The following is a 23,628-nucleotide window of genomic DNA, read 5'->3' as shown; positions in this document are numbered from 1 at the left end:
GGTGAGGGTTGCAATGACACCATAAGGGAGTGAGTGGGTGGGTGAGGGTTGCAATGACACCATAAGGGAGTGAGTGGGTGGGTGAGGGTTGCAATGACACCATAAGGGAGTGAGTGGGTGGGTGAGGGTTGCAATGACACCATAAGGGAGTGAGTGGGTAGGTGGGTGAGGGTTGCAATGACACGATACGGGAGTGGGTAGGTGGGTGAGTGAGTATCTCAATGACTGGACAAGGCAGTGAATGAGTGAGGGCTGAAAGGTGAATGAAATTTTGTTGCTCTGTTGACGGTTTCAGGTGTGATTCAGACCCATTCGGTTGAAATTATTGTTTTTTCTCTCTCTCTCTCTCTCTTTCCCTTTCCCCTCATTTGCACTGTTTAACATCGACTCAGGGACACGTTTGCAAGTTTCCAAGAGAAAGAGAGAGAGTGACAAAGAGAGAGAGAGAGAGAATGAGTGATTGATAACAGCTGCTGAGATTGGACAGAGAGAGAGAGGTGTAACACACACACACACCACACACACAAAACAGTGCTTGCAAGCAAGGAGAGGGTTGGCTTTATTCAGCCTTGACACCCAGGGATATTTTTCTTGTAGGAGGATGGGTGAGTTTGTGAGCTGTCAGCGCGTTATGTGGCATGTTATTAATTGGTAGTTGGGGTGAGGTGAGAAGGGAAGGAGGTTGGGAAAGCACACAGGTTTATTTGTGGGACGGGAGAGAGGGTTTTTGCTGGGTGGAAGAGTAAAGTGTGTAACATGCTCATGTGCTCGCTTACAGACACAGCTCAGCTCCTTGGATCTGCCAGGGTTAACTCCGCGCCCACTGGGAATTTGGGATTGGGACAAAGGTAGATGTCTTTGAGCTCTTCCGGCAGCCATCTCTGGAGATGTCCCTGGGAGAGCCACCTCTGGACACGTCCCAAACCGGAGGGAGGATGGTCTGAGCAAGGACAATCTGCTCTCTCAGTTGCTATCCTCTGACCAGGGCAGGGTGGCGGAGGCGGTGGAGAAGCTGGTGTTGGACTTACACCAGGATAAGGACCAGCTGGTCAGATGCTTCTTGGATGATTTCCGCAGCCAAGAACTGCTCCTGGCTCTGTGCAAGTGTCTGGCTTCAGGAGAGCCACGGTGAGTACTGCAATGAAAGCCTCTGGTGTTGAGTTTAATACCAGGACACTGTTCTGACTGCATAACATGTCCAGCATTGATGTCAGCGATTGTACTGCTTAGAGCTGGCTGCAGGAAATAGGAGGACATCAGCTGGGTTCTGTACTTGGTGCCCAACCAAGTGTATAATACCTTTCAAGCTTGTTGGTCAGAATGGATTTCAGCTGGTTGGTCAACAACGACCACCCGGGGCGGCGTCTCGGAGCGCTTAACCCTTGTCCTTGTGAGCTTCAAAGTAGACTTCGGATTCCTTGGAACATGGAGTAGGAAACATAATCGTAATAATAATCCTTGCATTTGATGTAGTGCCTTACCAAGTCGTCGCGACGTCTCAAAACGCGTCGCAGGATATGCTGTAAAGTGGAGTGACTGTATATTTTGTGGGCGAAACGCGGCAGCCAATTGCGCACAGTAATAATTATTACTACTACATTTGGTCCAGAGCCCTAAGCTGTGAGGACATCTCAAGGCGCTTCACAGAGGGTTTTCGTTTTGAGGCAGCATCTGGTCTCTGGACAGTCTCCGCATACCATTATCCCGTGGTAACACTGAGTACTCCTCGCCTGACCTTTTGCACCGGTTTCATTTCACACGATCTTTGCTTTCCATCATTTACCACCTCCCATTGAATCAACCCCGGGCAACAACAACTTACAATTGTGTAGCTAACGCTCACACAGGATAGCATCTCAGAGCTCTTGACAGCGACAGAGCTAGACATACTATTGTATAAATAATATTAAATAATGGATTTAGTAATAATTTTGTTCAAAAATAAGAAGGAAGGGCAATGTGTAAACGCTACTTGTTTCTGCTTTAAGATCATTTTTAGCAAGTCTTTCACATTAACTCCTGTATTCTAACTGTGTTTTGATGCCCGTTCCACTCCCTCTCCTCTCCTAAGGACATTGGCTTGTGCTGGGTTAAGGCTTTTTTTTGCAAGTAGTGGTAGTATTTTCTTCTAGACCTTATTTTCAGTACATCAGTGCAATAAACACAGTGTCGCTCAGGGAGATCTTCGTGTTGCGGGTTGAAATCTGTGGTGGTGAACAAGCGAAACTAGCTTAACGCGCATTAGACCCGAGGAGCTATAAATAGCCCTGAACTTGTGAGCTTCCAACTGCCTTCCTGTGTGTTTTTTTTCAATAAAGAAATCTAATTAGTTACCGAGTAGTGTAATTTCAAGCTGACATCTTTCATTCCACATCGAAGCTTTGTTGTAGCTTATTGAAGTGTGAAACATGGCCACTTGCTGTTTATAGGGTGATACGGAGCTCGGCGTAGCGAGGCCTGCACAGCAAGAATACCAAAGAATTTATAACTATCAATCCAGAACCCCAGACGTTTTTAGTCCAAAGACTCCCACTAACATTCCCTGCTCCGTTCTGCTGACCTGGCACCTATACGGTTTGCGCTGCATTTCATTGTCATCCAGTGTGGAAACTTTCTGGAAAACTGGAAAATGTTTGGTGGAGTCCTGCAGTGAATTGCCTCGCACGCGAGAGGTCATGGGTTCGATGGGTTCGAAACATTGGGCAAGTTTCCTTACTCCGCACGCCTCTGTTTACCGAGCAGTGAGCAGGAACCCGGCTGTCAGTCGATTGGCGGATCGCTTTTACCCTGGGTCATGATCCCTTCAAATAAATAAATAAATCAATAATAATAATTTGGGCCTTCAATCCACCACCGCTTGTGGGACTCCGCTGCGTGCAATTGGCTCTTTTCGAATAGTGGAATCTTTAACGTCTGTGTTTTCAAACCGAGGTATTGATTTTTTGCAGAAGGTGGCAATGTTGCGATAGACAGTCTTTCTCTTGATCAGCAAATTCAGAATGATATTTAACTTGGGTCAGTGATTCTTAGCACAGACTGTTCTTGTGAAATGAGAACCAGCTCCTTTTCCGTCTATTTTTTTTTACCAATTAATAACTAGGAGCTTTTTCGCATCAGGAGTTAAGAATGTTAGATCTTAGATTGTTCTGTTGTGCAATTCCTTGTAGAATTAATAGCAATAGAACACAACGTCTCGCTGCTTTTAATGTTCCGATATGTCACGTAACCAGCATAATTTCCCGTCTAGCTTCCCTTCCGCCGCTTTCCGGCAATAGTCACTGCGAAAGTCTGATGCCTATGTTTCCATATGGTGCAGATATCCTAGAGTGAAATCATCTGATCTACAAATGGAATGAACTCTGTGTGCGTGTATGTGTGTATAGATAATGTACACTAGGGCCGTTCCCAGGAACGAGAATCTAGTTAAGCACAGGCCTGCGAGGAATATTTGTTTTCTGAACCATATCGGTTGAAGTTTAATTTTCTGTTGCTCTCTGGCAAACCTCTCACTTCCTAAGTTATTGGCTGGGGTGTGATTTTGCTATCTTTGTACTGCATATGACACAGCCCCCTCCCCTCCCACTCCCCACCCTGCATCGCATTGTTCTAACGAATGGAGCCTGGAAAACCAACACGCTTCAGAGTGTGTTTATACGGTAACTATGGGTCCTTTGTCTTAACTCAAGGCAATCAATAAGTCAGCGCTGATCAGATCCGCTGACCTGCTTGCAAAATGCTGACGGGGGAAGAGAAGTGGCGGTGTGGGAGTTAAACAAACTCAGTCGGAGAGCCCACACTGCTTTATTTCACCCCACGACTGGTGCTGTGGATTTAAAAAGCAGATCCCTTGTTTTCCAGCCTAATATGAATGGATTTCTGCCCCTCTGTCAACTTGGTTTGCCTTCCTTCACAAAGCCTCCAAAGATGAAATATTTGTTCAAGACTCCCGCAAGACAGTCACGGCCTCGACTCGAGCCAGCACTCAGCCGATCAGAAAGCAACTCGGACCAGTCAACATCTTGCATGCAAAGCCACAACAAAAAAAANGGATCGTTGACGAGTTCAGTAACATTGAACACACTCGACCGAAACGGATCAACCGGTGATTGATTTCATCGCTGTTTGTAGCGTGTTGCTGACGCTGTTTAGTTGTCGCCTTTGGCTACGTAACCACAGTCAAAACACTTCAAAAGTAGCTCATTGTGTGCTCAAAAGAGCACACTCTTGAGATGTTTGGAGATGATAAGCCATTGTATTGAATGCCAATGTTTTCTTATTATTCTCCAAAGTAATTTGGCTTCAACGAGAAGCAATTTGGCTTCAGCGGAGAGAGAATTTTGTTTTTCCATTGTTGGTGTTTGAAACTCAACTAATTTGAGGACGTGTTTGTGGCGTTAACTGCACTGCGCAAAGCATTATTGCAGCAGCGTAGGATGTCGTTGTGCTAGGGTGGATCATTGTGAATATTGCTTTCCTTTACACGAGTCAAACTCATGAGATGATGTGAGGTTGAGCTGTTTGATGCCAACGTACGAGTCTTTTTGTGTACGTAAAAGGAAGTAAGCAGTTAAGAGTGAACGCAATGCAACCTATTAACACAACCCTGAGTAACGTTACCTTTTATTGAATCTCTGCGCTAATATTAATATTAATAAAGATCTTTGCATTTGATATAGCGCCTTTCACTTCAGGGGGACATCTCAAAGCCTTTCACAAGACGTGACTGTGGAGTGCAGTGATGGTGTATTTATAGGCAAATTTAGCAGCCAATTAGTGCAGACGAACACTCCACAAACAGCCGTGTCCTGAGTGACCACCTGGGGGATTACTGGCCAAGTTGACTCTTTTCAAGCAGTGCCATGGGATCTTTAACGTCCACCTAAACAGGCGGACAGTGCCTTAGTTTAAAGACTAACGTCTCACCCGAAGCCCATCCTCAGCATGAGTGTAGAGCTAGACTCTGAGGTCAAAGTCCCGACCTGGGGCTTGGACCCACAACCTTAAGAGGGATTAAGGGATATGGGGATAAGGCGGGCAGATGGAGTTAGGAGTTAGCCATGATCTTATTGAATGGCGGGGCAGGCTTGAGGGGCCGAATGGCTTACTCCTGCTCCTAATTCCTATGTTCCTACCCTTCTGTCTCTCAGGCGACAATGCTACTGACGGAGCGAGGCTGCCACCTCCAGCCACTTGTGTAACGAATTCCTCCTTCAGTCAGCGCCACACATCGTGGCTAAGTTCACTCGAAAGACTTGCCGAGTTGCGCTCGGTTGCCTGATGTAATTCGTAAAGCATTGTCTTTGCTGTTGTTTGAAGTCAAAGGTATCCAAGCAGTGATCGTTGCGATCGATTTGTGAAGCCTCTCTCAATCGTTGCCTAGCACCCAGTCTAACAGAAAGTATGTTTTGTCTGTATGTATGAAACCCATCACATTTGTGAGTGACTTTTCCCCTTGATGTGTTTTTTTTTCCACCCCTCAACCACCGTTCAGAGGGGGGGAAAAAAATCATAAGCCACAAGCCAGTGGCACAACCACCAAGATTAGAAAAGTGAATCATGTTGTTTTATAATCACTGTAATAAACATCGAAGCAAAAAAAAATGCTTGTTACTGAAGCTAATGATCACAGAGAGGTAAGAAACTGGCTGGACTGCTGACCACATCAGCAATTTAACACGTAGCCCATTTATAATGAGGGATGGGAGGCCTGTGAGGTGGTTCTGCTTGGAAGGTAACCATGATTTCACAAGATCAAGCCCTGGGATTGCAGAGCGGTGGTTTAACCGGTTCACTCCTACTTCTCGTCAGGTGAAAATCAGTGGCGGAGCAGATGGGATGCGTCGGAGTGGGGGGTTTTATAAACCCACCCACCCCAATTGGTAGACCAAAACTGACTCGCCTACCTGTACTTGTTCACGATTGCATTGCCGTTTTCAACTGGACACAGCCCGCCCGCTGACTGACTGTCAATCACAGCCCCTCACCCCAACCTTGATTGACAATCAACTGCTAATGTTGCAGAAATGTCTCTGGCTACTGCTTGCGAAGCGGGTTTTGGCCTAACCTTACTTAATGAGGCAAATTTAGTACCAGTATTGCATCAACTGTGCAATAAGCTGGTGGTGGGTTAGCTTTATCTGTAATGGGTTGCGGACATGGATTGAAGTTGGCGATGGTGACGAATTGATTGTTTTCCCTGCCTCGTCCTCCAGCCTCTGCAGTCACGTGGCCTATGTGTTGGGCACGATAGCTGAGAATGAGACCGGGGCCCAGAGTTTGGTGGCTGTGGGGCAGTCCCAGACGTCGGCATCTCACGGTCTTCTTCACGACTTGAACGCCATGTTGAAGTGGAGTGATGCAGAGGCGGTGATGAACGCAGCCGGGACACTCGGCACAATGGTAAGGGCTTTCACTCTATTCAATAGATCTTTTTGTTCGGTGAGGTGATCGAGGGATGTGTAGCAAAGGCGGGTAAATGGATTGGAGGCGCAGATCAGCCATGATCTAATAGAATGGTGGAACAGCCTCGAGGGGCCGAATGGCCTGTTCCTGTTCCAACGTTCCTATCTTCCTTGATCGTTCAGCCCAGGTATCCAAAGGAACAATACCAATTGCAGTCTCGGGGTTATTTTGAAAGTCAGTGAAGTGTAAACAACAAGGAAAAATACAACAGCTTGACTACAATTAACCGAGGCTGACTCTAATGCAGTGCTGGGAGTGCACCAGCATGTTGGAGGTGCCGTACTACAAAAGGATGGAACGTTAAACTATCTGCGTGACTCGAAAAGAGACAGAAGTTTGTTTCAGTGTCTCAGTGAGTTTTCCCCCCGCCCCAAAGTAAAATTGGCCGTTCACTTCATGGCTGCTTTGCGCCATGAAATTGGCTGCCATGTTTGGCTACAAACTACCAGATGCAGTGAATCCCCGTGACGTGTTTTGAGACTTCCTCCTGATGTGAAAGGCCGTGATATCACACGCCAGGATTATTGCTGGCTGCTCTTATCGTGGCCGCAAATCCTTTGTCCTTCCTTTCAGGCTGAAACCAGTAACGGTCGCCAGTGGCTTCTGAATGATTCTGACTTTAAGGGCATTGTGGACAATGTGACCGCCCTCCTGGACAGCCCAAACGAGTGGACGGCCAGCAACGCAGCTTTGGTCCTGGCGAGGATTTCTCTGTGTGAGGACGGCTGCAGGAAGCTTCTGGAGCAGCCCAACTCCCAGCACACTCTGAGCAAGCTGATAGCATCCCTGGGTGTGGATGAGGCAGGTAGGTCCCAACGACAGACCCTTACCGGCCACGACCAAGAGCACGGACATTCGGTCGTGTTCTCGAACAACTTTTACTTTGGAGCAAAAATGTCATCTTTTGTGAAATTTCGCAAATTTCCTCTCTGCCCCCACACTCTGGAACTCCATCCCATAGTCCCTTCGCCTCGCTTCCTCCCTTGCCTCCTTCAAGGTCTGTCTCAAGACCCTCCTCTTCGATCGTGCCTTCGGTCGCCCTCCCACCTCTCTGCCTTCCCTCACCTCTACCCCATCCCTCCCCCATGCTCGGGCCCCGACATCTGACTGTCCAGCGCCTTGGGACGTCCTCCCGACGTGAAAGGCGCTCTATCAATGTAATTTTGTTGTTGTTGTTCCCTTCTGCCTGACCAACAATCCCTCCCTCCCTCCCTCCCTCCCAATAAATTGATCATTCGCTTTGCTTCACGGCTGTCTGTGGGACGTCCCACTTTACGGTCATTCCGCTTTGCAGCGTATTCCGTGAAGCTCTTCGAGACCTCTTCCCAACGAGAAAGATGCTTCTCCGAATTTTATCACTATTATGATTTTTTTTTGATGCCGTGGCGTTGCGCCCACTTGTGGTGAGTTTTGCAAACTTGCGATCATTTTTGAAAATGATCTTCCATTGCCATTTCCTTTTTTTTTTAAAAAAAGAAATTATCTGTGCGCTCAAAGGCACTCAAAGAAACAAATTCCATCCTGAAGCCAGAGGTCAACTCCCTCCAGGGTTGTTGAGAAGCAGAAAGTTCTTCCCTCGGGTCTCGATCCTCTTAACATTCCTTTCCTATTGAGTCCTTGTGGTTGCGCTAAATTTCTCTTGAACGCGCTGAAAAGGGAAGGAATGTCAAGTCTCTCATATTCGACTGAGACACCTGCGTATCTTTTTCTCTCTCTCTCTTCCTCTCAGTTGATTCACTTTAGTTCCCATAATATTAGGGCCATTTCCTGCCAGTAATATCTCTCCCCACCCCCCCCACCCCCCATGGAAGTGATCAAATAAAAGGCTTTGCACTGGCATCACCCTTAAGTATGGAGACTAACCAGGCAAAAAGAAATTATCTGTGCGCTCAAAGACACTCAAAGAAACAAATTCCATCCTGAAGCCAGAGGTTTGGATGAACTGCCTGTAGGATTAATAACGTGCATCACTTAAAGTTTTTTAACAAAAAATGTCTTGGGGGAGAGCTCTGAACTGTTGGAGGCTGCGAAGAGAGCAGTGGGGATAAACGCAAACTAAACGTGGAGGGGGAGAGAGAATTGTTTTGAATGGGGCTTCAGTTCCAGAAAATGGTGGAACAGACTTGATGGGCTGAATGGCCTCCTCTGGTTTTTCCTACATCCTCGAGTTCAAGAACAAGTCGCTCTGAGCTAATTTGATTCCCAAGCAGTGTGGATGCTGAGATTTATTGCGCTTTTTTTAATTGGAGCCGTTATTTGTGCTGGAAACGTGTGGATATTGGCAATCCTTAAATAAATAAACAAACAGTGCCATGAATAACACGCCGGACAAGTTGGTGCACATTTCCATTCTCTCCTCGGATTGTATGTAGGGTGGTTGGGAGGGTTGCAATTGGGTCTGTCTGGTTGTGAAGTGCGCAAAGTTCACAGTGACTTTTGACTTTACCATTAATTTAACTGAAACAATCCTGAAACAGACCATCCATCATTTACAAGAGGTAACGAGACCTGTGTGGTTTCCTGAGACAATATTCTTTTTATTCGTGTACTAAAAGGAGTAATATCGCGAATCCATCCTGCAAGCTCTTTCTATCATCTGTTAAAGCTTCTTTGTTTAGATTATGTTCACAACTCGTGATCAATTTCATGCAACCGAAGATGTTTTGTATTCCAGTGGAACTGTCTGTTACAATGGTTCACACAGACCATTGGATTAATAAACCTTGCATTTGGTATAGCGCCTTATAATGTGGTTCGAACATCTCAAAGCAGTTGACCGGATTCACTGTAAATGGTGCACCTTGCAGGCGAACTCGGCAGCCAATTTTCCCACCACAGTGTCCCACAAAACCTGAACAGGCAGATGGGACCTTACCTTAACCTCTCATCCATAGGACTGTATCTCCAAGGTTGCTGCACACATCCAGCGCAGCATTTGCGTGTCAGCCTCGACGATGAGTTCAAAGTCCCGACATGGGGTTTGAACCCACGGTCTTCTGACTCGGAGAGACAAGTGCAAACAGCTGAGCCAGGCTTTTTGTGATGTTTTCGAGAGTGCAGTGTGGTGGAACGGACTCCTCCTGAAAATGTGCAGGAAAACATGGGTTTAAGATGAATTGTTTTGCCACTCCTGGAATGATAGCTGTTACAAGCAATACGTTTGTAGTGCCTTTGCCCTTACTGCCCCCACCCTCTGAACTCCATCCCAGAATCCCTTCTCTCCACCCACTAACTTGCCTCTTTGACCTCGCCTTCGGTTATCCTCCCACCCCCACCGCTCTTGATTCCCAACTTCAGCTCTCAGATTGCAAAGCTTTCGCTGTCCAGTGCCTTGGGGCGTCCTTCTGATGTGAAGGACGGTATATGAATGCGATTTGTTGACGCAACCCATGTTACAAGTCTCTGCTGTCTTCCTGCAGGCTGTGGAATGCACGCTGCCTTCGCGCTCGGGAGATTCTGTGACCTGGACATCGGGCGCAAGCGGATACTGAACATGAAAGAGGCACCAATCGCGGTGAGTTGCGCGTTTGTGAGCTGTAAGGAAGGCCCGAGATGCACACCCACGCGATGAAGCCACAATTTGTCTGAGGTTTTCATTGAATGATGAAAGGTTCTTCAACGCTTTCAGGTTCCCCATCGGCCAGACTCCTGTGCAGTTATCTGCTCAGAATACGCTTTATTCTTGGCCCCGATCCAATCGTCCCTTATCTGCTGAAACGGGAGGCTTTTTGTGATGTTTTCGAGAGTGCAGTGTTGTGGAACAGACTCCAGCTTATTTGTGTTGGTGTGACCGTTTTGCCCAAATCTGCCTGTGAATTCCCTTTCACACGCTCATAGCTAAGTGTGAAGCGAGCAGGACATTAATTCACCACCCAAGAGTGTCTGTCTTCCTGTGTTCCTTCGTTAATACGCACTTGGATCTGCTTACAAATGTCATTTGAGCATGTAAAGAGTGCACCTTACGTGCTGCATCGTGTCTGACAAGCTGAGCATTGTCTGATTTTTTCTTTTGTGTGTCAACCTTTTTTTTTAATCCTGTGTGCGTTGGAAGGTACTTTATCAATTATGTATTTCACATCACGTCAGAGTCTGGGGGGGAGTTGGGACCAATCTTTCTGATTCCCCAGAATCTGCTTAACTTAACTTTAATGTAATTGCCTTTAATTTACTGCAACCTATATTAAGCTTCAAATTAAAATAGATTTTATATTTTAAAAAAAAATTGCTTGAATTAGAGTGATTCTCTTCGCGCTGTTGCCAAGCGACTGCTTTTTGTTGTGATGGCTTTATCGGTTGTGCAGCGCTGCTTGGGAAAACAGACTATTATTTACCAACCACTTGACTAATTAACCAGTCATGGAGCGTCTCTGTGTCTGAGCTTTGCCCAGTGTCACTGGTGCGAACGACTCAAAAGGTTCCTAAACCACAACTGGGTTTTGGCAAACGGTAGAATCCCAAGTAAAAGTGAAATCAGTACAGATGTGTTGAAGTAGGAATTGAAAGGTTTGCTTCCGGATTTGCTGTCATAAGTATAATCCTTGCATCCGTAAGTCGTGCCTTATCACCTTGTTGAATTGTCTCGAAGCAGTCAATAGAGCCTTATAACCACCACAACAACAACTTGCACTTATATAGCGCCCTCCACGCAGAGTAGCATCTCAGAGCGCTTAACAGTGGTGGAGCCTGACTCTGAGCTGGGGGGAGGGTGGGAGGTGGACTTAAATTTTCAGGCGGGGCTTGAATGAGGGGAGAGAGGGGGTGGCGAGGCGGAAGAATGAGGGAGAGCGTTTCGGGGCGCAGTGGCCGAAAGCACGACCTCCCGTGGTGGGGCGGAGGGTGCGTGGGACGGGCAGGAGTCCGGTGCCAGTCGAGCAGAAGCGCCGGGTGAACGGGAATGAAAGGATTGCTCTTGAGAGAGCCAGCACAGACACGATCCAACATTTTTATGTAACGTCCCAAGGACGTCCAAAGGCGCCGGAGATTTCTATATGTCGTTCTATCCAATGAATCTTGTGATCTGACCGGGTGAGGTTTGACCTGAGTCGCTGCTCGCTCTCTTCTCCTTTTATTTTTTTCCCAGATCGAAACGTTGGAGAAGATGATGGCGAGCGGAGATACAGGCGGAAGCAGAAACGCTTGCTTTGCGTTGAGCTGCCTGGCGACAGACAGAGAGGGACACAGTCACATTCTGACAAACCAGGTCTTCCCAGAGGTATTAGATACTCTGTGTGGCCTCGTGGAGTCCGAGGAGCAGGAGTCGGCCTGGTTTGCCGCCATGTACGTGACTTAGCTCAGTGGTTAGAGAGCTTGCCTCCCAAGCGAGAGGACTTGGGTTCGATTCCCGGGCCAGGGCGAAATGTTGGGCAGGTTTCCTCACTCCACATGCCTCTGTTTACCCAGCAGTAAGTAGGAACTCGGTTCTTAGTTGATCATTTTTCCGGCAGTAATAATCCCTCCCCTAAAAAAAAATACTGATACGAAATTGGTCACTTCAATCCACGACTGTTTGCGGGGACGCTGCTGTGCGCAATTGGCTGCCGCGTTTCACCCACAAAAATATACAGTCAATTCACTTCACAGTATATTCTGTGAAGCGCTTTGAGACGTCTCGAAGACGTAATGAAGTGCAATATGAAAGGATTATTATTATTATTTCTACCCCCTTCTCTCCTGAAAACACTTGAATGAGCTGACGCAGCCCTCTTGATCCTTGCTCAAATTCTTTGTGGGTGAGCCTGGACAGTGCCGTAGGCAGCCTATTTGAGGACGTTCACAGTCGAGGATCATCCTATTCTCACCCACGGTTGGCACGCATACACGCTGAGCTCAAATTGAGCTTGTGACAGCTGACAGATTCCCCCCAGCCACCCCACCAACCCCCACTTCCCTAGCTCAAAACCTAAGGACACTTGAACCACTCCTTCAGCCGAGAGCCACACATCACGAATCACCTTTCCTGAGCTGTGTGGCTGAGTGCATCGGGCCATTGTGAGCCTGGGGGCTGCCATTTCGTTCAGCCCACGAAGCAGTTGCAGGGCCTCTGAAAGTGACGTCCTTTTATTTTAATTCGTTTATTTTTTTGCCTGACAACTCAATGCAGAATATGTAAAGGTGTGCGTTGAAACGTTCAAAGCGCAGCATTTTCTGCATCAGACAGCAGCGTGCGGCAGTCAGTAAGTACTTTCCTATGATGCGGTGGTTTAAAAGAGATTGCCAATCCATTAAGCGTATGATGACTGTGGGACTTTGATGATTCAGTGTGACTGACTGGTGTGGCATGCTGATTGCATTCGCATTAAATCTTTAACCTGCCAGCGAAGTGTGGTTCCTTTTGTTGTTATTAATGTACTCCATACATTTGAGCAATTAAAGGCCTAGGTTGACAATGTGTAATCATAAAAGACCTCTGGGAAATTGAAAGCATTCTTCTAACATAAAACAATCTGGACTGTTTCATCCATTAAAACCACCCAATTGCTTTGCTTCTCTAGGCGTTGATTTTTTTTTTTGAAAAGGTCTACCAAATGCATACCTGGAACTCTTAAGCCCGCAAGTGTCCGTAAGGCAATTTCCTTGCGTTTCGGTGTTTACTTTGTATTCTCTTCCGCAGGACGCTGAAAGTGTTAGCCAGCCAACCAAGCGGGGTTGTCAAACTTCGAGCGCACCCGAAGCTAACGGCACTTTTAAAGGTAAGCAGTTTTGAGCTCATAGTCCAGGCTGACGCTACGGTGGAAGATTACATTCCACTTGCTAACCTTCCGATCTTGGTTTAACGCCTGGTCCAAAGAATGGCACTTGTGACAATACAGGGTGGCCCCAGCATTGCACTGGATTTCCAGCCGGTACGAACCAAAACCTCAAAGGTCCCGATGTCGTAATAATAATCCTTGCATCTGATACAGCCCCCTATCACGTCTTTGAGACATCTCAAAGTGCTTTACGGGATACACTGTGAAGTGAATTGACAATGTATTTTGTGGGCGAAATGACAGTATTATGTAGGGCTTATAATTTGTAGGATCTGTGTGTGAGTCGAGCAGAACTGGAACATGAGAGTGCAAATGTGTAAACTCAGCTCCTTGACCACGACACCATTCATAAAGTGAGATTATTTCAACTTGTGTCCCAAATGAACAGACTGTGGCCTGTTCGCTAACTGCTGGGAAGGACCTCCTGGAGGAAGTGAACGTCACCTTGAGAAAACTGCTGCCTCTCTCCAAGCCAACGCCTCCTCGGGCAGAAGTGCCGAACACGAACTCGATCAGGATCACCTGGAGCAAGGTCGTGCCCGAGAGCGGCCTGGAGATCACGTACAGGTGAGAAAGCGCCTCGTGTGGTTTGGCCCAAAAAATTGCACGGTCAGTCCACTTTACAGCACAATAATAATAATAATAATCCTTGCATTTGACACAGCGCCTGATCGCGTCTTTGAGACGTCTCAAAGCGCTTCACAGAATATACCTAATAAGTGAGTTGATTGTGCGTATTTCGTGGGTGAAACGCGGAAGGCAGTTGCGCACAGCAGCGTCCCCACATACAGTCGTGGATTGTCACCCCCTGAAAAGCGATCTGTCAATTGACTAACAACAGGGTTCTTGCTTATTGTATACCGCGCTTTGCGATGTCTTGAAGGAACTCCCTCCTGTGACGTAGTACAATTCCAGTCGGACTATCTGCTCTCAACCCCTTGCGGTGTAACTGAGCTAACGTAACCGACTAAGCATGCGTGGGTAACTGTAGGAGCCCTGGCCACGAATGCCTACAGCTTGTTTGACATTGAGAGACGTATCCGCTCAGCCGGTCAATCAGTCCTCAACTCTCGCTGTGATTTCAGGCTGTTGAATGGAGACCAAGTGTTGTACGAGGGCTCCGGCAGAGACTGCCTGCTGTCGGACGTGAAGCGTGGCGAAAAGTACGCCTTCAGACTTCACGTTTCCACCGAGGGGGATGCCGGCCATTGCAGCGATGTGACCGCGTTTACCGCGGTGGGGTCGGTATCGAGTCAACCTCTCCGCTTGCGGCTGGTGGGTTGCACCCCAACCCAGGTCAAGCTGGGCTGGAACCCGCCAGCCCAGTCCAACGGAGTCATCAAGTATTACCTGGTGCAGAAGGGCGAGCAGGCCATCGAAACCACCTCACAGCTGACGTGCATCGTGAGCGGCCTGACCCCCTCCACCAGCTACGAGTTCGGGGTGTGCGCCGTCACCAGCCGAGGGCGGGGGGAGCGAGCCCTGCTGAGCGCTCGCACGGATTGCCCGGGTGACCACGCACCCAGCAAGCTGGCGGTCACTGTGCTGGGGAGGAACGAGATGTTTATCACCTGGGATGTGCCTCAGGTGCCGCTGGGCAGGCTCTTCAACTTCGAGCTGTGCCTGAACGGGCAGGTGGTTTACATGGGGCCCGAGCGCTCCTTCACTGCCAGGCGCCTGGCGGCCAACACCGAGCACTCCTGCTCCGTCAGCGCCATCACCAGCGAAGGCAGGTCCCAGAGCCGGACGGTGACCAAGAAAACGGCCAAGGACGAGTACGGAAAGACGAGCAGGTGAGACGTGCGACTTGGAATCAATCAAGGGCGGTGGGGGGGGGAAAAACCGCCCCCCGCCCCCACTTCAACCCACGACTGTTTGTGGGGGACGCTGTCTGGTGCAATTGGCTGCCGCGTCAGTTCGCTTAATGCTATGTCCTGTGAAGCGGCTTTGGGACGTCTCGAAGACGTGATCAGGCACTGTGTCAAATGCAGTTAATTATTATTTTACGGCACAGGAGGAGGCCATTCGACCCATCGTGCCCAGGCCTGTGCCGGCTCTTTGAAGGAGCTCTCACACTCCCTCCGCTCTTACCAGAGTCCTGCACAGTTTTTTTCCCCCCTTTTCGAGTACCTATTCGATTCCCTTTTGAAAGCTACAATCGAATTGGGACTTGCAACTCGCGGAATAATTTGCGAATTTGACCCGGTTTTGTTAAAGCCACCACAAAAAAAGGAATCCATTACTTTCGATTCACCGCAAGCTATTTTTGGGGGGACTCATTTTAAAATAATACATTTTCTTTTCCTGCTGCTTTGCCAGCCAACGATTCAATCCTTCCTTCTCCTCTATCCTGTTTATCGCTCACCAGCGGACATGGGAAAGGTTTGAGGGAATATCTTGTGCTGGCCAACAACCCCACCAGATAAAATCAATCATTCGCTTCATGTCTATTTGTAGAATATTAGTTGTGTGCAACTTGACTCTCACGTTTGCCTTACAGAATACACAGTCATTGTAATATTCTGTGAAATGCTTTGAGATGCCCCGACGACATGATAAGGCACTATATAAAATGCACAGATAATATTGTTCATTGCACACTGATGTACTTGACTCTGGAGGAAAACAACACGATAAGGAGTGCTGAGTAACGTAAAATGTGAGATACCTTCATAGCCTTCTGCTTTATTTGCAGATACTTTTATTCCTTTTCACGGACAAACCACTCGCTGCCTTTGACCTCGACCAAAGGACCTGCTGAAGCGAGAGAGAGACTCAGGAGGTCCAAAACCCAAGTGTGCGTTCAGAGAGAGCAGTATCCATTCAAAGGGTCAAAAGCTTCTCTGATGCTCACCAAGGGAGCTCAGAAAGGCACCCACAAACAGTGTGAAAATGACACAATGCCCAGTCCAGCCACACAACGCAAGTAATGTCCTTGATTCTAAAATTTATAGAAGTGACTTGAGGTACCGAATGTTTTTTGAGCCCTGTGTGTGCCTACATTATTATTTCCTGCCGTTTTGTTTGTTGTCAATTGAAGTGATTAAAAAAAAAACACCAGAGTAAAACTGAAGTCCCGATCAAGCAAATAATGTACTTCAAACGAATGTGAGCTTTGCTTTCACTTTACACAGGAGGGTTTCGCTGAGGTCTTCATTGACGGATTCCAGCGAGTTCTCATCAGACTGCAACGAGTTCTTATCTCCTGAGGTGCGAAGCGGTGAATTTTTTGCCAACATTGTAGTCCAAGCAAATGGCATGAATGAAAAATCATTTTGATAACACTGTGAGTGCGTTAGGCCAGCTGGGCGAGATATCATCACGCCATTGTATTCAGCCTCTTTGTATTGTCTAAAACCCGGAGTCAAAGTCGTCAGCAATTCTAAGTCAATGTTACAACCACGTGACTCAGAAAGTACCATTCAGGCTAATACCTAATGCAAAAACAGTACCTGCTTCTTAATGGTCTTACCCCAAATGGCGTTGTGATAATAATAGTTTAATCCTTGCCTTTTGATCTAGAGACTTATCACGTCATCGACACACCTCACAGGATTTTCTGTCGAGCTCAGTGACTGTAGGCGAAACAGTGAATTTGTAGGCGAAAGTGGCAACCAATGTGCGCACAGTAACGTCCCCCAAATGGCCATGGAAACGAATGACCAATTTCATCTGCGGAACGGTTGGCCAGGATTGTTTGGGTCCAATTCGCCCTCAAAATATACAGTCACCCCACTTCACAGTATATTCTGTGAAGCGCTTTGAGATGTCTCAACGATGTGATGAGGCGCGATATCAAACGCAAGGGTTATTATTATCACGTGTGCTGAAATAATAGTGTTTTGCTTCTAACTGGCTGTTAATTATGTACCACTACCCACGTCTGTCTCCAGGCAGTGAAACCTAATGCGACTTTGATCCAGGATCCAAAGATGGCAGATGCCAGGCAGTGTGTGGGCGCCTCTCTGAATGAAAACAGCCGGGAGAATTTAGAGACCAAGGTAACGATTCGCTGACCTGAACCCGTGTCTGAATTCACATCCTGGAGATTAGATTTTGAACCAGTTTTTGTCTGGATTTAATGCGAGCAATGGAGAACCCATTGAAAATAACACAAAGATCCATCCATAGTGCCAGCAACACAGTTCCTCTCCCCCTTTACCCTTCCTCCTCGGTTGGCGCCCAACCCTGTCACCGTGAAGCGCTCGGATGTTATCTTAACAGAAATGTAAGTTATGGCTGTTGTTGCGATGTGTTTTGGACCAGGCTGTTCTACCCACTGTAAGAGCAATGGATGGCAGCCAGCTGTCCCTGCAGGGAAAGGACACCAAACCTCAATTGAAGACCTCATGCGATGCTTCTGCTCGTCTCGAGAAGCAGAGCCGGTCGCAGAGAGTGAGGAACATCCTGAGCTGTGCTCGAGCTGCCCGGGTGGTGATGTGCGGCGAGATCTACGATATAAACGCGCAGCTTCAAGTGCTCAAACCCGCTTTGGTCCCGGAGGGGTGTGCCAAAGCCGAGACCCAACTGGTGCGGAGAGATTGGTGGAGGAACAGGGCTGAGTGGTCTCCGAAACGAAAGGTTCTGAGGTGTAAAAAGTAAGTGGAGGTTCCCAAAGAAAAAGAAGCTGGAGATACACTAATCTTGTGTGTGTGTGTGTTAATAATAATCCTTGCATTTGATACAGCGCCTTATCGCATCGTCTCAAAGCGCTTCACTGGATACACAGTATTGTTTAAAACAAAACCATAATAAATTGGTCATTTTCAATCCACGACTGTTTGTGGGGACGCTGCTGTGCGCAATCGGCTGCCGCGTTTCGCCCACAAATATACGGTCAATTCACTTTCCAGCGTATTCTGTGAAGCGCTTTGAGACGTCTCCAAGACGTGAAAAGCGCTACATCAAATGCAAGGATTATTATTGTTGTTGTTATATACTGTAAAATGGATTGACTGTATTTTGTGGGTGAAACACGGCAGCCACAGAGGTCACCCCACAGCCAGCCATGGAGCGAGTGACCTTTTTTTTAAAAAAACTTGGGGATTGTAGGTGAGGATGAATAGTGCCTCGAGATTTTAACGCTCACCTGCACAGACAGACAGGACCTCGGTTTAACGTCTCATTCGGAGGGCGGCACTTCTGACAGTGCAACACTCCCCCCCACCCCCCCAGCACAACATTGGAGTGTCAGCTTAGACTTGGTGTGGATTGGAATGGACTGCAGGCGCTATCCCCGTGAGGATGGATTCTGAGGACTTTCTCAAGCTTTTTTTTGTTCTTAGAGACACTGTACAGCAGCCGGAGACATCCCAGGATCACTCTTATTGTTGGTTTCAAGCTGTGCCGATCGCGAGAGCAGGTTGTGCCCACCTCGACCGAAACACGCCTACGCAGTCCGTCAAAGAGGGGGGTGACAGACTGCAGAGACACATTGCTATTGCAGGTAAACTCCTGAGAACTGTGTTCGTGCAGAAACTCTTTATATCTTTACAATCGGAGTGTACAGCGGGGGTAGACACCAGAGCAATATCAGTGATGTAAAACTTGCTCTTTGAAAGATGCAGAGAGGAAACTGCATGTTTTCAGAAGGTGTCGGATGCTGAAGAGTACAGATTCTCACATTTCGAACATTTTCTCCTCGTTTCCTCCTGTAGATTTCGTGCCTGTCAGTAAACGCCCTTTGTTACCGAAGCTCAACAGGAGGATGAGCAGGTAATAATTGTTTGTTTGTTTGTTTGTGTGTGGGTGGGTGTGTGAGTGGGTGGTGGTGAGAATTGTTCAGAGACTGGGAGCAAGTAACCCCTAGTCAGCAATGCCCTGATCAGCCAGCGAACCAACAATTAGGTGTGATTTCTTACCATGATTGCTTTCCATTTACAGTAAAAGCACAGTGTCGAGGCAGTCTTAAGTTGCTGGTCTTCACACGCATTAATAGGTCAGCCCTGATCTGTTGTAATTTACTACCACGGTGTTTGCCTCTGTACATGAGACGTGCATGTCAGCCCTGAGCCAGGACACATACATAGATGCATCGAAACATGGTCATAGAAACAGGGTAGGCTATTCAGCCCCTCGAGCCTGTTTCGCCATTTTATAAGATCATAGCTGACCTGTACCTCAAGTCCAGTTACCTGCCCTTGCCCCATATCCCTTGATACCCCGACCTAACAAATATTTATCTACCTCCATCTTGAAAATGTATATGTGATGATCGCTGCCTTTGCAGATCTTGCTTGAACGTGTCTCTCTCTCTCTCTCTCTCTCTCTCTCGCCATAATTTAGCACAAAGAGATTACAGTCGACCACAAACTCAACCTCATTCTGTGGCAATTGGCAAGACCTGTGTCATCGGGACAGACCAGAACCCACGAAAGGTAATGGTCCTTGCGTTTGCTGTAGCACCTCGTTACATCTTCGAAACATCTCAAAGTGCTTTACAGGATTTTAATGTAGAGTGGAGTGACTGTATCTGTAGGTGACCACGACAGCCAGTTTGCCCACAGCATTATCCCGCAATCAGCCACTTGAATGATCGATTTTATCTGGATGATTGATGGTCGGGACACCAAGAGAAACACCCTTCGCTTTTCGAATAGTGCTAAGGGATCCTTAACATCCGCATATGCAGACCGACAGGACATGACTACATGTCTAATCCGAAGAGTGGCCTCTCAGATCATACAGTACTTCCCTCACACCCGAACTGCACTGGACTATCAGCTTAGACTGTGGGCTTGAACCTTCTAACTCGAAGGCGAGAGTGCTATCACCTGTGATTTCATTGAACAACCCCATCAAACTCCTATTAAATTGATGCTAATAATAATAATAATCCTTGCATTTGATATAACGCCTTATCACGTATTCGCAAAGCGCTTCACAGAATATACTGTAAAGTGAATTTACTGCGTGGTTTTTGGGCCAAACGTGGCAGCCAAGTGCACACAGCAATGTCCCACAAACAATCGTGGATTGAGTCACCAAATTATTATTTTTTTTTAAGATCTGAGCTGAATGGGTGCAATAATGAACCTCTTTTCCTTATGTTCCAGAGCTGGCCGTAGGGATGGGTGTAAACTGCACAGCACGGCGAGGTGGGAAGCCACTGAGACGATCGGTGTCGGTTCTGCCCAATCCTGGCCAGAATGCGGCCTCTGCATCCGAACGCAGGTCCACGCGTTTTCAAATCGATTCAGAAATACCAAACCGCTTCTCCCTGTCCACTGGAGGGGACAACCTTTGAATGTTCTCGGGGGCACGTATTATAAAGGTCAGAACTACAGGACCTTCCTCCGTGATCAGTGTAAGAAGCAGCACACGGTTTAAGCCATATTATTGCTGATTGTAGACATTCAGTTTCGAATAAAGATATTTTGTTCCCATTATAAGATCCCTTTTTTCCCCAACCTGCTGACCGATTATTCATTGCCATCGATATATATTTTTTTTCACCGACAAAATGCCCCGTCGCTACACTTTACAGTAAATCCCGTGAAGCACTTTGAGATGTCCACCCGATGTGATTCGTATCAAATGCGAGGATTATCAATTTACCTCAACTTCTTTAGTTTGTGCATTGAGTGCGATTTGGCTTCTGCGGCTGAAAAGACCCTTTCAAGGTTTTGCAGTCTGGGTCTCTTTCCTTCTCGTACATGATTTCAGCGAGAACAGAATCGTGATTATTTTGAAAACGTCTCTTCTTTTTCCTCTCTCCCTCATGCTCGTGTTTGATCTCCTGATGTGCTGCAGTATCAGTCAGCCTGACCGAGGATGCTTTTCAGGCCTCTCGAGTGGGAAGCTGGAATTGTTGACATGGTGATCGGTGATTTCGCTTCTTAACGTTCACACAAGCTTTGTCCTCTTCACAGTGAGAATGGAGCATCACCTCCAGCCGCTGTCCTACATCCAGATGAAGTCTGTGGAACGTCGCAAGTCGCAATGGGTAAGGTAACCAGATCGGTTCGGATGAAGAAGGCCCCTTTGGCCCATCTGACCTCATGGCTCCATCTTCACATTACAGCATTGAGCTTTTTTTTATATAGATATATAAATGAATCAATCCAGTGTCGTAGTCTTCTCAACTTCCCTTCCTGGCAACCATTAATTAATTAACTTCTGGCGAAGGAAAAATTTCCTGGTGTCTGTTCTGATATTAGCCCTTTACAGCCCTTTCACCCACAAAATATACAGTGACTTTACACTATATTCTGTGAAGTGCTTCAAGACGTTTTGAAAGCTTGATAAAGTGCTATATCAAATGCAAGGCTTATTATTATATTAAACCCATGTCCTCTTGCTCGAGTGTAATTGTGCTGTTGCTGTGTGGCCTTTGATATCTGAATGTCCTTTGTTTGCCCGTCTCCGCTCTACACCGTCTCGTTATCCCATGTTTCAGAGACGTCAGCTGCTTCGTGGCGAGCCGAGTTAATGTCGTGGCTTCGGTGATGGCAAACCCCAATGGGAGGCTCCAGGCTTCACCCAGATCTCTGCTCCAGTAGGAAAACCGCTGAGCGTGTGAGAGAGGTCCATCATGTGGACTATATTTGAGGGTGGTGTCAGGGCATATTCTGTTTGGTTGTTGGTATGTTCATCAGCAACAGCAATTTTACGCTTGTGTAACGCCTTTCGCATCAGGACCACAACTCAAAGCTCCTCACGTGTCCTTTTGGGTAAGTGGAGGTGTTCGGAGAAGAAATCTTTTGTTTTTGAATTAAAATCAGTGTTGCAGCAAGCAGCAATGATGCAGATCGCTTTGCGCTGGCTTCATGTTATAAGGTGTTGGTTATTACACAAGAGTCTCGAAGCAATGATATCTGTCCTGGGGTGTGATCTTTGCTATCCATCAGTGACTTGGAGCTGCACTAGCTGTTGACAAAGCGACTTTGAATGGAATAACAACAGCTAAGACCGCTTGACGGATATCGAATGAAAATAATTGATGACCTGGAATGATTTCAAGGCGGTAATCTCAGCTCAGGGTTCAAAGTATAATTATAAACAGCTCTCGCGTTGCTCCTGTAGTCATCTGAAACCCTCAGTAAGACTATTGTAAGATCTACCAGAAAATATTGCAACTTAATGACTGGATCAGGTTGCCAAGAAGGTTCCTTGAGGCCAGGATAGAGAGTTAATTTTGTTTTTTTTAAATGAAAAGGTGGTTGGTGTGATGAGTGGGTGAGATCAAATGGGCGAAAGGACCTTCTTTATCTGAACCAATCTTGTGATCTTGTAAACACACTCTTGAGTCTCTTGTTTTATGTGTAAATCATGCGAATTCCTCAATTGTTACGGTTCTCATTGTTGTTGTTTGAAACCTCAAAGCGCCTCAAAGTTTCCAGGACTGAAAAGAAATGCATATAAAAACGTCTCAAAGCTCTTGAGTAAAGTTATTTTTTTTGTGTGTGTGTAAAATGGTGCTGAGGTTAACGGTTGGGCACATAGTCGTGTAACGACATGAGCTTCACGTCCTCAGCCAAACACAAGGAGACTCGACAGTTTCAGCAACCTGGCTGAGTCAGCAGCACTCTCGTCTCCGAGTCAGGAAGTTGTGGGTTCCAGATCCATTTGGGGGCTTTGAATTCCTTGTCTGCCCTGATGCTTTGATGCAGGAACACTGCATTGCAAAGAGGTGCCAACCTTTACTGGAGGTGTTAAATTGAGTAGCTGTCTTGACGCTCTCCTTCATGGAGACTGGAGGAATTTGTCGTGATTCTGGCAGTTTGCTTTGAGCTGAGGGTTCGAAGAATGCCAGTGTTATATCACCAACACCCTACATTGAGCCTGAACCTGTAGCGTGTTACGACAGACCACTGAGTTTGCCTCCTGAGGCTGTCAGCACCGGGATGTCGAGTGGGCAGTTGGCAAGTGGCACGTCCCACAACTCATGACTGGTTAAATTGCTAATTGCCACCCCCCACCCCCCCCCCCCCCCATCTCCATCCCCCACTTCCCATTCCCAGGGATACGCCCTGAGGAAGTCGTGTTGCTGTCCATTAGCGAGAATTTGCATCTCCAACGAATGGTGACGGACATCCTTGAGCTTCTCGAAATCGCGGGCCGTTCAGTAAACGTCTGCCAGTACGTTCAGCATTTTCAACAACTTAAATTATTGCAGCTGCAAAAAAAAGTCCACGCAAAAATATCTTTTGCCGTTCCTCAACAAAAATTGAGGAACGCCAAGGATGGTGTTTCTCATTTGGGTTTTGCCAGTTCAACCGCAAACGCACACATTGAACCAAAGCCATCGCTCTGCATTTCTATTTTCTAGTAAAATACTCAAAATGTTTCCCGAATTATTTGGAGTTTGTTATTCTGCGCAATCCGTGCAGAGACTGTAGTTGCCATGTTGTACCAGTTGGGGGAGGTGATGTACTTAGAATAAATAAACTGCTGAAGGGTAAGTTAAGAGCCAATC

At 47.1% G+C, this 23,628-nt stretch overlaps 1 protein-coding gene across 1 annotated transcript; it reads left to right on the top strand.

The window, feature by feature from the left end:
- Nucleotides 1–601: 601 nt before the first annotated feature.
- Nucleotides 602–21,145, top strand: LOC103183109. The gene is made up of 18 exons (XM_007900378.2): nucleotides 602–613; nucleotides 986–1,128; nucleotides 6,213–6,399; nucleotides 7,036–7,267; nucleotides 9,882–9,976; nucleotides 11,543–11,739; nucleotides 13,073–13,151; nucleotides 13,600–13,778; nucleotides 14,297–15,004; nucleotides 15,907–16,137; nucleotides 16,346–16,421; nucleotides 17,105–17,212; nucleotides 17,478–17,809; nucleotides 18,497–18,657; nucleotides 18,869–18,926; nucleotides 19,497–19,588; nucleotides 20,267–20,484; nucleotides 21,083–21,145. Exons 1-17 carry the CDS (start codon nucleotides 602–604, stop codon nucleotides 20,455–20,457), a joined length of 3,081 nt encoding a protein of 1,026 aa, XP_007898569.2. The 3' UTR covers nucleotides 20,458–20,484; nucleotides 21,083–21,145.
- The last annotated feature ends 2,483 nt before the right edge of the window (nucleotides 21,146–23,628 follow it).

Source organism: Callorhinchus milii, unplaced genomic scaffold, assembly GCF_018977255.1.
Source record: "Callorhinchus milii isolate IMCB2004 unplaced genomic scaffold, IMCB_Cmil_1.0 Scaffold8, whole genome shotgun sequence".
In the NCBI taxonomy this organism is placed as follows: domain Eukaryota; kingdom Metazoa; phylum Chordata; class Chondrichthyes; order Chimaeriformes; family Callorhinchidae; genus Callorhinchus; species Callorhinchus milii.
Note: the sequence above shows the minus strand (reverse complement) of the source record. Positions and strands in the feature narration are given on the sequence as shown.

Excerpts from the sequence above, each read along its gene's own strand:
- LOC103183109 (XM_007900378.2), top strand. Across the intron at positions 11,740-13,072 it reads TCGGCCTGGTTTGCCGCCAT|GACGCTGAAAGTGTTAGCCA; the intron begins GTACGTGACTTA and ends TCTCTTCCGCAG. Across the intron at positions 18,927-19,496 it reads CTCAACAGGAGGATGAGCAG|CACAAAGAGATTACAGTCGA; the intron begins GTAATAATTGTT and ends GCCATAATTTAG.